Here is an 18,476-nt window from a genome sequence, read left to right as displayed (position 1 = left end):
TTCTGAAGAAGGGTCTAGGCCCAAACGTCAGCTTTCCTGCTCCTCTGATGCTGCTTGGCCTGCTGTGTTCATCCAGCTCTACACCTTGTTATCGCAGATTCTCCAGCATCTGCAGTTTCCACTATCTCTCTCCCCAGCGTAGTCAGCCTCTGCCTATAACTCAAACCTTCTTGCAAATCTTTTCTGCACATTCTTAAGTTTAATAACATCTTTCCTACAGAATGGCAACCAGAATTGCACACCATATTTCAAGAGTGGCCTCACCAATATCCTGTACAGCTACAAAATGACATCCCAACTCCTATACTCAATATTCTGACCATAGGCATGTGTGCCAAATGCCTTCTTCACTACCCTGTCTACCTGTGACTCCACTTTCAAGGAACTATGCACCTGCACCTCTAGGTCTCTCGGTTCAGCAAAACTTCCCAGAGCCCTACCACTAAGTGTGTAAATCCTGCACTGGTTTACCTTTCCAAAAGATAACACCTCGCATGTAAATTAAACTCCATCAGCCACTCCTCAGCCCATTGGCCCATCTGATCAAGGTCCCATTGCACTCAATCTTTTTCACTGTCCACTACACACCAATTCTGGTGTTATCTGCAAACTATACTTCCTGTATTCACATCCAAATCATTTACATGAATGACAAAAAGCAGTTGACCCAGCATCTATCCTTGTGTCAGACTGCTGGTCACAAGCCTCCAGTGCAAAAAGTACCCTCTAACACCACCTAGTCCCCTACTTTAATTTTGTATTCAATTGGCTAGCTCCCTCTGGATCCAATGTGATCTAACCTTACTGACCAGTCTAGTATGTAGAACTTTCTTGAACACTTTGCTGAAATCCATATACATGTCTACTGCTTTGTCTTTTAAAAAAAAAGGACATATACGGACATGGGCCATTTGGGCTAAATAGACCACTTCTATACTGTGACTTCAATGTATTCTACAGGAGGAGGCAAAATACAAAGCTTCATGATGGATTTCTTATGTACATTTGAGTTCTACTCAGAAGAACTAGATTAACTTTTATAATTAAGATTATAATAAAAAAATTACTAACCATCTGCAGCTGTACACCGTGATGCCAATTCCCACAGCACAAGACCCATTGAGTACATGTCTATCCTGAGGAATGCATCACGCTGGAAATTTATGGCACCTTCCAATACTTCTGGAGCCATGTACCTTCTGGTGCCAACCTTGGATGAAGAGGAAAATATACTTTAAAAATCCCTAAGACGCCTATATTGAAAGAAAAGTTTCTATTTGATCCAGTGTAACATCTTACAGCCAAAGAATCACATCAGAATGGTAGTTACTATTATCTAAGCAAATTGTGTAGCTATTGTGCTCACATCATGGTCTCTCACACAGCAATCAAATATATGTATACTTTTAAGCAGTGTTGGTTGGAAAATATATTTCCATCAGATAAAAATGTTCAAACACTCTTCCTAAATCTAAGAATACTTCCATGCATACAACTGGATAATGAAGATTCCCAATAATGCATAATGCTAAGTCACATCAAACTACATTTATGTTTTGGGTAGTTTGTTTTGGCAACATGAGAAACTGACCAGAAAGGAATGAAAAAGGACTTCAAGGCTCTGTTCTTATTGTAGTAATGTGAAGCTGTCAGTGATCACTGTCATCACAACACTAAAACCAACAGCAGCTTTAGGAATTTGTACAGGCAGAAATGTAGATTAAGTGCAGAAATAAGTAACACTTCCGTCTTTCAAATCTCCTCTGGAACCAACTATTAAAATTGCAATTAATGGGAAATCATTGAATTGGAGAGAGCTTTAATTTTTGCACACTTAATCTTCCGTAAAAATCACTGGGAAAAAAAGACTCATGGTGAATGAAGTGCAACCAGGTTTTTAACAGCATACTTACTGATAACATCACTGGCCCTGTAAAGCTAATTGTGTGGAATGTCAAACTTTCATAATGATAAAGAAAAAATCCACTTTTTTTTTTGAAAAGTTAGCATGCATCAACAGTTTAGTTCCTAAATTCACTCACTTATTTTGTAATTTGACAATTTCAATTAGATATGAAGGATAGCATTTTTTTCTACTTAGTTTGACTTGGCATTTGATTTAAGTAGCCATCAAGAAAAGAAGCCCGTATCACAAAAATGGCTAGATTATTTATTACAGAATCCCTACAGTGTGGAAACAGGCCAATCGGCCCAAACAAGTCCACATTGACCCTCTGAAGAGCATCCCACCCCCATACTCTTGCATTTCCCATGGTTAACATACCTGGACACTACGGGATAATTTAGCACGGCCAATCCACCTAATTTGCACATCTTTGGACTGTGGGAGGAAACCAGTGCACCCGGAAGAAACTCACGCAGACATGGGGAGAATGTGTAAACTCCAAACAAACAATCATTCAATAGTGGAATTGAACCCGGGTCTCTGGTGCTGTGAGGCAGCAGCGCTAACCACTGAGCAACCGTGCTGGCCATTTGTGGGCAGCTTTCTTCTAGGTCATTGTCGAGCACCGTTGCATCACTGCTGATTTCAAGATACACAAGTACAGGCACTGTTATGCACAACCTGAGAAAATACAACCATATCATATACTCAGAGAAAGTGGAATTAGTCTAGTTCCAATCAAACATATTGACGCCAGAATCCCAAAAGGCGCTGGAAAATATTTTAACGGCTGCAATTTCCTGGTTGAACTCAGGAGCTGCTCTCAATATCAGGGTAACACTAAAGCTGCAGTTCCCATTGAAATTAAGAACCACACTGTATCTTCATTTTTCTGATGTTGTTAGAGTAGTTGAGGGGAAAGGAGACCCAAAATTAGAGATTTCTATACTTAGAAGTAATATACTTTGAGATTTGGGAGAGTTCTCACAAAATAAATTTTTGTTTGTGAAGGTTTTAGGAATTGAATCCTGCCGACTAATCAGCCAAGGTATCTTGAGAAAAAAGTTCCTATTCTGCACCAATAATATTCCTCAGTCTGTTTAGAAAAACAACTCAAATGTACTGTGGCATTTAATCATTTCACATTTGAGGCACACAACGGGTTGTCAAATTAGAGATAGTTCAACATGGCATTTGTGAGTATATTTTAAAAAAAGCTTTGAAACATATGGAAAGTCAAGCAGTCATGTTTTACCAAATTTCATACAGAAATTCTTGATTAATATTTATTTTGACAGATCATACCTGGCCATGGGTATCACCTGCTGACTTCCCAGCTTCAAATCGCAAAGCTAAACCAAAATCTCCTATACAAGCGGTGAGATTGTTCTTCAGCAACACATTTTTACTTTTGAAATCCCTGTTCAGACAAGGCAGAAATACCAGTTCTTACGAAATAAACTAAAAGAAATATCATATCAGCAACTATAGATCATGTGCACATATTACTTCAAGAAATAAAAAACTTGCTTTATGCGATACCTTATGCTGCGATACCTTTTACGTAGGACATAATTTTGAAATGCATAACTTGCATACATAAACATGGTAGCCATTTTACTAACAGCAATAGTATCCATGGTAAGCTGATTTTCAAAAAAATTCATCCACGGGATGTGGACATTGCCGACGCAGCCAGTATTGATTGACTATCCCTAATTGCTGTGAAGAAGGTGGCATTCTTGAGCTATTAAAGACTTTTGGGATGTAGGGACACCTCTGGTGCTGAGAGTAAGGATATTGACCCAGCAACAGGGAAGGAACAGCAATATTGTCCAAGTTGGGATGGCGTGTGGCTTGGAGGGTAACTCACATGCCTATCTGCTGCCCTCATTCTTCTAGGTGGTGGAAGTCACAGGTTTTAAAGTTAATTTTAAAGCATCATGGGTGAGTCAGTGAAATGCATCTTGTATAAAGAGTACACACTGCTGCAACAACCACAACCATCTTCCTTTGCTTAGGAATATCAAGTCACCAAAATGTACTTCTGATCTCCACCGACTTTAGTCTTCCTGTTTTAGTGACAACCGTTGGAAAATAAGCATTGGAGAGGAAATCAGAGCATTCCATTCAAATATCTTCAGGTATTTTCGACATTCACCTAAACCTATTGGAATAGGTAGTCAGGACCTTGGTGTAATACCTTACCCACAGCTGTAGGAATTGCATGACTGCCAACTGAAACAGAAGATCAGACTTTCATTAATAGGATGTGAAGCTCAAGTTGGGAAATTTCCTGACTTGTCAGACCCATCTCCATTAAATGGCCATCACACACAATTTTTGGTGCAGAGATACAGGATCACATCAGTCTCACCAAGGACAGAAGCAATTCAGTGGCAACTACAGTGTGTTAAGGCAGAATGGTTAGAAGGCCCACTTGTGTTCTCTTGGATTTATCCCTCAAACTCCCACTCACATCCCATTCCCTCTTCATGTCCATTTATCCAGTAGATAACAATGAGCTATATAATGAAAGAGGGAACTCTTGAAATGCTTACAAGAAAGAACACCTGTTCAGAAATTTGCTTTGCAAAACCTAACTGGCACTGGGTTTCTGTTTGCAGCTGTCACGTGGCTCTTTGTAGATGCTTAGCAGAGTGCCAACACACTAATTGGTTTGCTTAGTAAGGATCTGTTCTCACATGTGAAAGTGGCTTTGTGGTTTTACGAAGAATATATCAAGTTAGGTCTAGGCACAACTGTCTTCAGCTGCTTTATCAAAGACCTTCTTTCATCATAAGGACATTGGTATGTTCATTGATTATTGCACAATATTCAGCACCATTTGCAATTCCTCAGATACTGAAGCAATCCATGCCAAATGCAGCAAGATCCGAACAGTATCCAGGCATGTGCTGACCAGTGCCTACACAAATGCCAGGCAGCAACCATCTCCAACAAAAGAGTCTACCATTCCTCCTCAACATTCAACGGCATTGCCACTGCACACCCAATCAACCATGCTTGTGGCTACTAATGATTAGAAACTGAACTGGACTAGCCAAATAAATACTTTGGCTACAAGTACAGGTCAGAAGCTAGAAATCCTGCAACAAGTAACTTATCTCTTGATGCCCCAAAGCCTGTCCACTGCATATAAGGCACAAGTCAAAAGGGTGATGAAATAATCCCCATTAATCATGATAACTGCTGCTCCAGCAATACTTCAGGAGGACTAAGGACAATGCAGCTCACTTGACTCGCACCAAATCCACACTTTCAGACCCTTCACTCCTGACACACAGTAGCAACCTCATGTACCAGCTACAAGACTGCACCTTCCAAACCCACAACCACTACATCAAGCAGGATAAGGGCAACAGAAATATGTTAACACCAATACTTGCAAGCTCCCCTCCAAGTCCCTCACCATCCTGACTTGGAACTGTATTGGTGTTTCTTTACTGTTGCTGGGTCATAACCTGGGTTCCTGTCCTTAACAGCACCATGGGGATGCCTACATCAAATGGACTACAGCAGTTCAAGGTAACAGCTCACCATCAACTTCTTAAGGGCAATAGGATAGGCAACAAACCTGGCAGTTGGGAAATCCCACATTCTTGAATTAATAAAACAAATTATTCTTTCTTTGAACTCTTCCTTTCAGTATCTGTATGTTCATTTGGTTAAGAGATATGAAATCAACTAAAGATTCTGTAGTTGAAACTACAAACGGCAGTGTCTGATTTATCTTTTGTAAAGTAAGAGCAACAATATTTTTCCAGACTTCTGAATGGATGCTTTGTTCACAACCATTTTAAAGTTTGTCACTGTTATTATATGTCTCATTGCTTCTGTGTAGAGTGCAAAATGGACAAGTGGGCAGCAAGGATAGGAGGCATTGGTTTTAAACTCATCTTCTAGAAAGTTTCTGAATCTAAAATTTGGTTCAAAACTCCCAAGAGGCACCATGAACCACAAACCATCAAGAAGCAAGCCTGACTCCATTCAAACTGCAGGCAATTGAGTACTTGATGCTTACCCCTGCAATGGTACTAGTGAGGTCTGAAGTACAAGGGACAGGCTCACTAACCCTGCCCTCATCCTGTGCCAGTGAAAACTGCTGGAGCAAGAATTCCAAATTGGTTCCTGTCCATCATTTTTAAAGGCCTCCATATTGGCCCAACTCCAGAAAATCCAACCCATTTTGTCAAGTCTTGGAGCATGGCTGGAGGGCATCATCTTAAGACTCTGAGATGAGTACACATTCAACAGAACTAAGAACAATGGCAACTCAAGAAAGGAAACATGATGATCAAACAGTCTGAATATTCCATTCATGGGTTTTGAACTGCACTCCAAATTTAATGATTATTTAACTAAGCTCAGAAACAGGTCCTAAGAACATCAATTAGCCAGACATACCTGTGAGCAATAGCAGGTTTGTGTCCATCTTTTAAACCAGGCTTATCCTCATGGAGATAAGCTAGGCCTCTTGCCATGCTCTCAGCGATATGGCATAATTCATTCCAAGTAACCACATTAGCTTTTAGATAATCTGTCAAGGAACCCTGAAAGGAAAACAAAGCATGTACCTTTGGTAAACACAGGTTTCAAGTGAGAGAGATCTTAGCTCCCTTCAAACTTCTAATATGTAAAGTGATGGGCAAGATGTTGGTCCAGATTACTCGTAGATTTATTTCCAAAATATATTCTTTCTTCACATTCATTTTTAAGTCAGACCTTTTTGTTTCCTATAACACAAAACGATTCTTTAGGCCAGAGGGAGAGTCAACAAAAAAAAAGCAAATTTGAGTTTCTCCAGTTCTACCTTGCAAAAACTACAAATGCTTGGCCTACTTTCTAATTCTGTGCAGAGAAATGTATTGCCCCACTTGGCACCTCCTTCAGTTTCCAATGGTGCACTATGAAGCTAACGCAAGTCAAATAACATTAATCATTAAAATTCTTCCATTCTACTTTTTTGAGAGTGCAAAAAAGAAATCTCAATCATGAAAGAAACAAGAAACAGAAATGCTGGAAATGCTCAGCTGGTCAAGCAACATCTGGGGAGAGAAACAGAGTTAGCGTTTCAGGTCGATGATGACCATTCATGAAAATGAGTGAGATTCAATGAGATTAATCTGAAGCTGATATTGCATGTGATTATGTTGATTAAGCTCCAGACCAATTCACTTGCTCCAAGCAATTACAGTGATTCAATCCCATCTATAGTTAAATAGAACACAAGATGAAAAATTGAGATAATATGAAACTATATGGGAGAAAATAAGAATTCCATAATGTTTCATCGCCACTGTGGGATGATTCAAGCTAATGGCAATATTGGACAAGTGAGATCCCAAAGTAAAACACGGCTTGATGGACCTTAAATGTTATTTTTGTAATTTGTTTACCATGGCGGTTAGTCACTAACACATTCAAAATCACTGCCAATGTATTTTTGACAAGGTATTGATACATGACACAAAGGGAACGCAACACCAACTACTTTATTCTACAAAAGAACGGTGGTGGAGGCAAGTACAATTACAACATTTAGAAGGCATCTGAATGGGTATATGAATAGGAAGACGGGTTTAGAAGAATATGGGCCAAATGCTGGCAAATGGGACTAGGTCAGATTGGACATGTGGTGAACACGGAGGAGTTGAGCCGAAGGGTCTGTTTCCATGCTGTATGATTCTATGACTATTTGAAATAGTCTTATTAAAAGTTTCAGAAATAAAACTTCAATCCTTTCTTCGCCTCAACGACATTAAAGATACTCAAACTTCAGTGAAGGATCATCTAGTTTACTCTTTAAAGTTCCTTGAGTTGGCAAGTCTGTATTGGTTTTCTTTTTGGTAAATTTGTGCATTTACTTAATACTATTTCTTCAGTTAATGTGTCTCTCTGAGACCACTAAACTACTGACACAGCTCAATTATTTCTTAACACGAACTCCTCCTCCTATTATACTGCTCTCTATGCTGGAGCTTCTCTCTTACTGACATTAAGCCTTTCAGGAGATTACTTCTGCCCTATTTTGGGGACTACTAATCTGTACTGATCCTGGTACAGGCCTTTTTTCTCTATATAACCTACTTCTCACTCTGAAAGAAGCTTGGCCACTCAATAACCTTCTGGAATACTTCATTTTTCCAAAACAAACCTGATTCAAATCTCAGTATCCAAAAGGGGAGGTGATAGTCTAGTGGTATTATCGCTGTTAATCCAGGGGTCCAGATAACATTGTAGGGAGCCAGGTTTGAATCCTGACATGGCAGAATTTGAATTCAATAAAATATCTGGAATTGAAAATCTAACGATGACCATGAATCCATTGTTGATTGTCGGGAAAACGTGTCTAGTTCACTAATGTCCATAAGGGAAGAAAACTGCCATCCTTAAGTAGTCTGGCCTACATGTGACTCCAGACCCACAACAATGTGGCTGACTCTTAACTGCCCTCTAGGCAATTAGGGATGGGTGATTAATGCTGCCTAGCCACTGTCACCCTCGTCCCGTTATTGAATTTTAAAAAAATCTCCGGGTCATAGGGCACTTTATTGCTGCCAGGATCTCAATTGTTCCTCTTTATTTTCTAAAGCACTGAACTATTCTCAGAGGCCCTTTTTTCCCCTTCTTTAAAAGCCTCATTCAAATACATCGAAACAAATTTCCAGTCTACTCACCAATCACATAACAAAAATGAAACAAAACTACATCTTCCCTTCTTGACATGCAATATAGAAATACAAAACAAGCTTCAAAGCTATAACTGGTTCCACTTCAGAACCCAAGTTTTTCAATCATATTATGATCCACTGTAATAAGTGATCACTACTAGAGGCAAGCAGGTCAAAGCAAACCAAAAATATACAAACTGCAAATGCTTAAGTACAGCTTCCAGTTTGGGGAGAATAGGTAATCCAAGTACAAATCGTTTGTAAACCTGAACAAGTTTTCTGAATTAAAACAAAAAGGGTTTCAAAGTGCTTCTCACAAAAAATGTAGGGTTAGTAAATGTTTAGTCTCCCACCTGAGCATAACTAACATATTGAAAAGGTTTTATAAAACATGCACAGAAATGTTGGTGCAGGCAAGATGGCATTTGCAATATTTTACTGTAGAAAGAATGTAGAAAATAGCAAAAAGTACCATGCATGCTAGAAATCTGAAACAAAAAAAGTCTATTTTTATTGTAGAAAATCACAGTAGGCCATGTGCTCTACCATTCAATATGATTATGGCTGATTATCTGTCTCAATGCTATACTTTTGCATCCTCCCCATACCCCTTGACAGCTCTCACTTATAGATGTGTATCTACTTCTTAAAGTATATCCAGTTACAGCACCATTTCTGAGGTAGTTAATTCTGCAAGTTGACTATCATCTGAGTGAAGATATTTCTCCTCATCTGTGTTCAAAACGGCCTTAAGACTGTGACACTTGTTCTGGAATCCTCTGCCAGGGGAAACATCATCCCTGCATCCAGTCTGTCCAGCCGAGTCAGGCTTTTATATGTTTCAATGAGAACACTTTTCACTTTTTTTCAAAAACTCCTGTAGATACCAGCCCAGTCAATCCAATCTCTCCTCCTATGACAAATCAGCCATCACAGGAATCAGCCTGGTGAATCTTCTCTACGCTCCCTCTGTGGCAAGCATATCTTTTCTTAGATAAGGGGACTAAAACTCCACACAATTTTCCAGGTGTGGTCTTACCAAGGTCTTGTACAGCTGAAGTCAAATTCTCTTGCAATGAAGGCCAACATACAATTTGCAAGCTGTATGTGCATGCTTACTTTCAGTGACAATTTAGATGAACAGATACCTTTGTACATCAAATTCTTCCCAATCTATTACCAATTTTTAAACACATAGCAATTTCATTCAGTTACTCCTTCCCAAAAGGTCCCTGCTTCCATTACACTTCTGGGAAGTTTTGGTTCTGTCTTCATAGAAGACACAAAAAAAAGTTGTTGTTTAATTGCACTACCACAGCCTCGTTCTCCATTATCAATTTCTTCTGTTTCAGACTGTAAGGGGTCTACATTTGCTTTGATAACACAGTGTGGAGCTGAAGGAACACAGCAGGCCAGGCAGCATCAGAGGAGCAGGCACGTTGATATTTTGGGTCAGGAGCCTTCTTCAGAAAGATGCTGCCTGGCCTGCTGTGTTCCTCCAGTTCTACACTGTTATCTCTGACTCCAGCATTGGCAGTTCTTACTATCTCTACATATGCTTTGATTTGTTTTTTGAAAAAAAAAACAAAGGAGTTCGTATAGTCTGCTTTTATGTTCCTTCCAAGTTAATTCTCATACACTATTTATCCCCTCAGAAACAACCTCTTGGCCATTCTTCGCTGAACTCTAAATTGCTCCCAGTCCTCAGGCTTGCTATATTTTTCTGGCAACTTTATGAGAGTACTCTTTGGATCATCTAATCATATCCTTAATTTCTTAAACTGACCATGGCTGAGCAACTTTTGCTGCTGAGTTCTTTTACTCTGATCAGCCCGTTTCCTTACAAGTCTTAACTGGGGTGTTCTCTATGGTAAACCTCTAACATTCAGAATCCACCTGCCAACCAAGAAGTCCTACCACGCTCTGTCTAACAGTACTTTGGTTGCACCTATTGCATCTGTGCTTCAAAGGTTCAACACGGTGGCTGACCACCACCTGCTTGACAGCAATCAAAGATGTATACTAACTGTCAGACTTACCAGCAATATTCACATCCTATGAACGAATGTAAAAAAGAAACTGCAGGAATTATAGTACTAACACCATAATGCTTAGATAAAGAAAACCAAATCACTAATTCTACTCATCAACCACATTCTCTCCTCCATAAAATACAATTCTATTTAGTTAAATCTGAAATGCAATTCCTTTTTGAGTAAAATGAAACTGCTTAAATCTTTATTCATCTTGGGTTTTCTTCTTCTGACTCTTTTAAGATAGGGATTTTCCATTAAAAATATCTCTGAAGACATCAGCAATTATCTGGTTAAAAGCAAAAATAAGTAGTGTTCTTGATCACGCATCAACAATCTCCTAGGGCTGAACGAGCTTATGATCAGTTTCAAAACCATCTGATGCTCACAGCAGGCATCTTTGTAGCAATAAGAAGGATTACCATAATTTTACTGGTGGTTAAACCAACTGCTTTTGACAAGTGACAGAAATTGAATTCTGTCCTAGAAATTGGTACTAAAAAAGCCAAAAAGTAACTTTTCGAAAACCATAATACCCTACCTTTTCATGGAAGGAAGATATCAACCACAATTCCACATCTATGTTTGTCCCTCTTTTCTCTGCACCAATGAAGTGCAAAAGATTTTCATGGTTCATTCCAGGTTGACTGTATATTTCGTATTCATTTTGCCAGGACTGTTTGTCCTAGAAAAACAGAAACATTACAGCATTGTAAACTACTATTGAACAAACTGACATAACTCACACACTAAGATAAATATTTTTGTTAGAAAAGCTACCCATTCCTCAGTCACTGCAAGGGAAGCAGAGCGAAAATAATCAAGCTTTTTACCTGAATTGGGAATATTTTAACTGCCACATATTCATTCAGTAGTTGAGCTTTCCATACACAACCAAAGCGCCCTCTGGCCTTAAGTTCTAGTAACTGCAATGGTTTTAGACCAAGCATAGGAGAAGGTGGCGTTGGACCTGGATCCTACAAAGAAAGATTTAAGTACAGTTTTAGAAATCAATAGACAACTGCACATGACAGCATTAACAATTGGAGGAAGATTAAAGAAAGAAAAACATTAACAATCAGAAGTCATTCCCTAAATAATTCTGCAAGATCATGTCAAATTTATTTCAAGTTAACTTATTCACTTCACTTTTAGGGCTTTCCTTCAGATTACTACCCAAAGAGAGCTTATTTACATTCATGAATTTGATACTCCTTGATCAGTAATACCTAAACATGAAAGACTAATCTCACTACGCACCATGTTTTTATCTCGTTATACAGGTAGTTCTGCTATAATGCATGTTGCATCAATGTGAGTTGGCTGTAACGTGACTGATGAATACTGTACGCTGTAACACGAACTTTCTATTGTACAGGTATAATGGATTTCCCTATAACGCGATTTTCTAAAGCGCGACTTCACACAAGAATGCAACTATTGCATTATAGGAAAAATACCTGCAGTATACTTTCATGTTTTCAAAATTAATTTTCAATTTAACATACTGGTTGCTCATCATGAAGTGAGAAAATAAATTCATGCCAGGGAATCCCACATGTGATACCTATTTTGGGTGCACTGTCGGGAGTGGCAATGAAGAAAGCTCTGTTGCAGTAAAGAGAGATGGATGCACTGCAAAATTCTCATGCACATCCCAGTAGTTGTTTTCAGAGGTGCAAAGAGCAAGCTTTTTGTTCTTTCATCAGCAATGGGCCAAACTAGAGCAGGAGGAACGGTTTGACAATTCAAATACAATGGAGCAAAACCAATACATTACGAGCAGGTTAATGGAAAAATTTCCAAACCTCAAAACCTTAATTAATTGAAATAAAGCATTCAATATGATAGTCATCTTCTTTGCACAATTAATCAAGTCTATTCAATGTAGAAATGGGGGGAGAAAGGACAAAGAATCCATGTATGACAAAAATATGTTTGTAATTGAAGAAGCAAGCAAAACATTTATATGCTTCAGAGTGTGTATAAAAAGACGACACTGAAAATTTATTTATCCTCTACAAAGGAAATTATTCAATAGTAAAGAACTATTAGTAATGTAAAGATATTCAAAACTATGCACCAAAAAGAGGTAGTGGATCTATTCTGATTTAACATAAATTTAAAAGTTTAGGTTAAATTGAGAATTTACAGCATTTCATTGCAGTTGCAGTCAAAATAGCAACATTACAAGCTTTATTTTAATAGAAGTACAATGTAACTATTTGAGTCAAAGTACGATACAACTGTTTTAATCATCTATGTTCATAGATTTTTTTAAAAATTGCCCAGATTCAATATTTCATGTTGATTTGCTTCATGCAGCAGTGTCACAGTCGAAAGAATATTCTCCCTTCAATACTACAGATAATCTAAATTCTAAAAACTTTAAGGAATCTAAGTTAAACTTATCTTACCTCTATCTCTATATGAAAGGCATGCTTGAGAAAAGGAAAGCAAAAAAAAAAATAAATTACTATTTGGACAAAGCATGAAGCCAAAACAGATAAAAAGTAGGTTAAGCAAATGATGAATGCTCTGGGAGGGACATGACATTATGTTACAATAATCTGCTGAGTTTCAGTGGCTGACACAAAATTCAAAATCTGCAAGACTAAAGCATGGTCTGATATACTGGTGTACAATGACACTTTCTACAGATATACACCAGAGCATACCAGGTGAAAAAAATTATCAAAAGTTTTAAAGATGGTGGAAATTGATTAAATGAGCAAAATTTATTTCGAACACCTAAATCATACCCCAAGTCTTTTGTTTTCGGAAGAATGACGGCTAGACTCCTAATCAACTCTGGCCAGCTCCTCCTTTAAGTCTTTGTAGTTACCTTTACTCAATTGTAATACCATTACATCGGATTCCAGCATCTTCCTCAAAATGCAGGGTGAATTCTATCATACTGTGGCCCACGTCCCCTAGGGGTTTCTACACCTTAAACTCCTCAATCAAGTCCACCTCATTACAACTCATCAAGTCCAAAATTGGCTGTTCCCTTATTGGGCTGTAGCACAAGCTGCTCCAAAAATGATGTTGGAGGCATTCCACAAATTCCTTTTCTCGAGATCCTCTCCGACCTGATTTTTCCAGTTCACCTGAGGACCTGCATGATTACTGTAATAGTACCTTTCTTACATGCCTTTTCTATATCCTTATTTAGTTCTACTCCATATCCCAATTACTGATAGGAGGCCTGTACATAACTCCCATCAGGATCCTTTTTAGTTGCGGTTCCTCTACTCTGCCAGGTTCCACAACTTCCGACATGTACATCAATTCTTGCTATCAACTTACTAACAAGGAAACCCTGTCTGCTCTGCCCAGCCCATCCGCATGTATTTTTGATAGGATGTGTATCCTCAGATATGTAATTCTCAGCCCTGATCCCCTTGCAGCCATGCCTCTGTGATATTCACAACATCATACCAGCCAATTTCAATCTAAACTACAAGTTAATTTACCTTGTTTCATATACTGCATGCGTTTGAGTACAACGTCCTCAGTCCAGCATTGACTGTCTCCTTTCTCATAGCTGTCCCCTTATTTGCTGTGCCTAAAATTAGATTTCTGACTTTTTCCAACCTATTACTTATTCTGGAAACTTTAATAACTTCTTCTGAGCCCTCTACCCCTTTAACTCTTTCCATAATTTTCCACGCAACTGAAACCTTCCCCCAGCCTTAATATTTAGTTTAAAACCCTACCCACAGCCCTAGTTGTGCAATTTGCCAGGACTCTGGTCCCAGCACAATTCAGGTGGAGCCTGAACCATTTGAACAGCTCTCTCCCCCTCCATGTCAAGATGCCATGAATTCAACCCCATTTCTCCCACACCAATCTTTGAAAACACATTTACCTCTTTTAATCTTGATGACCCTGTGCCAATTTGCTCTTGATTTAGATAGTAATCCAGAGATTACACCTTTGGCTCTGTTTTTTAATTCAATCCCTAGTTGCTCATACGCCCTCAGCAGAACCATTTTCCTCTTTCTATCTCTATCACTGGTATCTACGTGGACCACGACAAACTGGATCTTTCCCCTCCCAATCCAAGTCCCTCTGGAGCCCAGGTGAGATATCCTGAACCCAGGCACCAGGCAAGCAAGACAGCCTTCAGAATTGTCGATCCTGATTAAAGACAAGCATTTATTCGCATGACTATACTAATCCAAATACAACTACTTTTATCATTTACTGGGCCACAGCATGATAGAATTCACCCTGCATTTTCAGGAAGATGCTGGAATTCGATGTAATGGTATTACAACGGCTTCCTGTACCACAGTGTTATGGTCAGTTTGCTCATCCTCCTAACAGCTTCTATTTTGATCCACACAGAGAACAAGAATCTCAAATCCGCTACAATTTACCTACTGTGACAACAGATCCACGGCAGACTCTATCTCCCTGGCCCTATACTTATCCCTAAAACATCTGGATAACAAGGACACATACGTCAGACTTTTAATTATAAGAAGAATAGTAAGGGACTAATTACACAGCCTTGTGAGGCATTGATGTTAAGGATTATTGTGGAGGAGGTATTGTCGCCCATTCTTACTGATTGCAGCTTGTGGGTCAGGAAGTCGAGGATCCAGTTGTAGAGGTGGGGGCAGAATTATAGGTCTCAGAGTTTGGAGACAGGTTTTGTTGGAGTTATGGTGTTGAAGGTAGAGCGTGTGGCCAAATTCAGCTCTAATTCCATTTACACATTTCCTGATGATACTACGAAATGGGTCAAATCTCAAACACAATTGGAGGGAAGACAGTACAGGAAGGAGATAGACAGCTTAGTGGCATGATGTAAGACAACAACCTCTCCTCCAATGTCAGTAAAACGAAGTAGCTGGTTACAGACTTCAGAAAACAGAGTGGAGAACATGCCTTCATCTGTATCAATGGTGCCAAGGTGGAAATGGTCAAGAGCGTCAAGTTTCTAGGATTACATAGGGGCGGCATGGTGGCTCAGTGGTTAGCACTGCTGCCTCACAGCACTAGGGACCTGGGTCTGATTCCAGCCTCGGACGACTGTGTGGAGTTCGCACATTCTCCCAGTGTCTGCATAGGTTTCCTCTGGGTGCTCTGGTTTCCTTCCACAGTCTAAAGATGTGCAGGCTAGGTGAATTGGCCTTGCTAAATTGCCCATAGTGTTCAGGGATGTGTAGATTAGGTGGGTTACAGGGGGATGGGTCTGGGTGGGATGCTCTGAGTGCCGGTATGGACTTGTTGGGCCGAAGGGCCTGTTTCCACACTGTGAGGATTCTATGATCTATGATCTAAATATCATCAACGATCTATCCTGGCCCATTCACATTGACAGTCAAGAAAGCACACCTACATCTCTACTTCCTATAAAGTCTAAGGAAATTCAGCATGTCTACAACGACTCTTACTATAGAAAGCATCCTATCCGGATGCAGCACAGCTTGGTACATCAACTGCTCTGTTCTAGATCACAAGAAATTACAGAGAGTTGCGAATTGCAGACCAGTCTATCATTAAAACTAGCCTTCTTTCCATTGACTCTGCCTATACTTCCCACTGCCTCAGGAATGCAGCCAATATAATCAAAGACCACCTCCAAACCAGGTATACTGTCTTCCACCCTTTTCCATTGGACAGAGGATACAAAAGTTTGAAAACATCTACCAACAGCTACAAGAATAGCTTCTTCCCCACTGTTATCAGACTTATTAACAGACCTCTCATATATTACAGTTGATCTTCCTCTGCATCTTCTCTTTGGCTTTAACATTATATTCTACATTCTGTTCTATTACGCTGATGTACTTACGTAAGGTATGATTTGTCTGGTTAGCATGCAATACAATACTTTTGACTGTATCTTGATACATGCGACAATAATAAATCAAGTACAAATCTCTCGAGAAGTTCAAGAGATGAGACTCCTGTAGCACCATCTCCTCAATCCCTCCACCTATCTCGCTCATAGTAACACCCTCTTGTCCCTAACCACTGACTGAATTTGAGGTAGTTAATCTTAGTGGTGGGAGTACCTCCTGAAACACAACGTCCAGGTAACTCTTCCCCCTCCCTGATGTGTGCAGTGTTTGAAGCTCAACTGAGCAGAGTTCCTCAAGCAACCAATGCTTGCTACAGATGTGGTCACTATGAACCACGCTGGGGTTCAAAGGTCCCACATCACCTGGACCTGCATTTTATTTACTTTGTTCTTGATTTGATTTTTAAAATTTTCTACTCATCTTTTAGTTTGCAACCTGTAAATATTTCCTCTATTTAATTTCAATCTGAAAGTAACCTGTAACACCAACAAATGAACATAGGATTTCCCTGTGATGTCACTCTTTGGTGCTAGGTTTCTGATCCTGGGCTTCACTTTACCCTGTTAAAAAATCCTTACAAGCTATGAGCCAAAAAAAGCAAGTAAAAGCTTTTCTTCCCTTCCCCACTAAATTTCCAAATTGCCTCCAAATTTCCTAAACTATATACTCAGTTGGGCTGTCTCTCACTCTGGATGCGAACTCTCCTTCCTGATCATGCACAGCTTACTGCCGGATTGAGCTAGTGCTGGAAAGAGGAGTGTTTAACACAGTAAATGGGATACCAATCAGCCAGACTGCTTTAACCTGGATTGTGTTGAGCTTTGAGTGCTGCTAGAGTTACTCTCAACCAGGTCTGTGCCAAAATTAGTGCTTCGCATTGCTTTGAAAATCAATGAGGGAGGTAGAGAGGGGTCCACGGCGTTTTAAGAGACAAAGGCCTCCATACATTTTGTCCAAGCTTGTGCCCTGCACAGGGACAGCATTAACACAACACAGAAATCACAGATAACAAGCTGTAGCGCTGGATGAACACGGCAGGCCAAGCAGCATCAGAGGAACAGGAAAGCTGACGTTTCGAGTCTGGACCCTTCTTCAGAAATCACAGTTATGAGTGATTGCCAATCGGCTTGAGTCTCAGATAAGAGGTCACTGGCTGCCTTTGACAATATTGGTGAACGTTGTGCGCTGGTCAGGACTGCCACCTCACGTTAGGCAGCCCCAAACCAATGAAGGGCTAACCTAACATAGTTCATCTGCTTCAATGAGCGGCTTGCTGCATTTAGTATCTACTCAACAAGTAAACAGAATCCTTTTACTAATAATAAACAACAACATTAGACAGAAAAAAAGGGTGATGCTACCACTTTGATTAACATACCGGAACATCAGGACAATGCACACAGGATTGAGATGACTTACAGCTGGTCGATAACTTGTACGAGACAGCTGTAATCAAAACTGAACTTGAGTATTGTGGTATTTCCCTACAAGAGACCAGGCTCACCAAGTACGGATCAAAGAAAAAAACACTACACTTTCATCTGGCAGGGAAAGGGTTCAGACGAAATAAGAGAAAGGTGTAGCCTTCGCTGTAAGAAACTTGTTACTTTCACTGATACAACCCTCCACAAATGGTCCTCTTCATTCAGCTCCCAATTCAAACAGCCAGATAACGTGATGAGCATCTATGCTCTGATGCAGTGTTGACTTTATGCAAAGCTTAGACACTTATCAGCAGAATCTCTAACAGAACATCTCTGAGCTACTGGGGAATTTCAATGCAAGAATAGGCGTGGACGACGAAGGAAGGCTCTCTTGCCTTGGACAAAATAGCCTGGGAAAGAAAAGAAAAGCTAGACAGAGACTACTTGAGCTTTGCTGCCATCACGAATTTTGCATAGCTAACCCTTGCTTTCAGAGGGGACAATATCACAAGATCTCCTGAAGACATCAGAGATCAGGGCATTGATACCAGCTGGGTCTGATCATCCTCAAATAAGACTCTAAAAAGCATTCTCAACAT

General features: G+C 39.7%; 2 protein-coding genes across 6 annotated transcripts in view; both read right to left on the bottom strand.

Annotated features, from left to right (window-relative positions):
• The window catches only part of LOC109912424 (activin receptor type-2A), a 322,124-nt gene that overhangs the window by 6,524 nt on the left and 297,124 nt on the right, over positions 1 to 18,476 (bottom strand). Inside the window, exons 5-9 of the mRNA XM_048599566.1 lie at positions 11,468 to 11,611; positions 11,176 to 11,319; positions 6,335 to 6,480; positions 3,212 to 3,326; positions 1,072 to 1,210 (exon numbers count right to left, since the gene is read on the bottom strand). Of these exons, the coding sequence (XP_048455523.1) occupies positions 1,072 to 1,210; positions 3,212 to 3,326; positions 6,335 to 6,480; positions 11,176 to 11,319; positions 11,468 to 11,611 (688 nt within the window). The remainder of the gene's footprint in view (positions 1 to 1,071; positions 1,211 to 3,211; positions 3,327 to 6,334; positions 6,481 to 11,175; positions 11,320 to 11,467; positions 11,612 to 18,476) is intronic.
• The window catches only part of mbd6 (methyl-CpG binding domain protein 6), a 192,972-nt gene that overhangs the window by 144,498 nt on the left and 29,998 nt on the right, over positions 1 to 18,476 (bottom strand). The gene's annotated exons all lie outside the window — the stretch shown is intronic.

This window comes from Rhincodon typus, chromosome 7 (assembly GCF_021869965.1).
Source record: "Rhincodon typus isolate 14 chromosome 7, sRhiTyp1.1, whole genome shotgun sequence".
Taxonomy (NCBI): domain Eukaryota; kingdom Metazoa; phylum Chordata; class Chondrichthyes; order Orectolobiformes; family Rhincodontidae; genus Rhincodon; species Rhincodon typus.
This window is presented reverse-complemented; position numbering and strand designations above follow the sequence as displayed.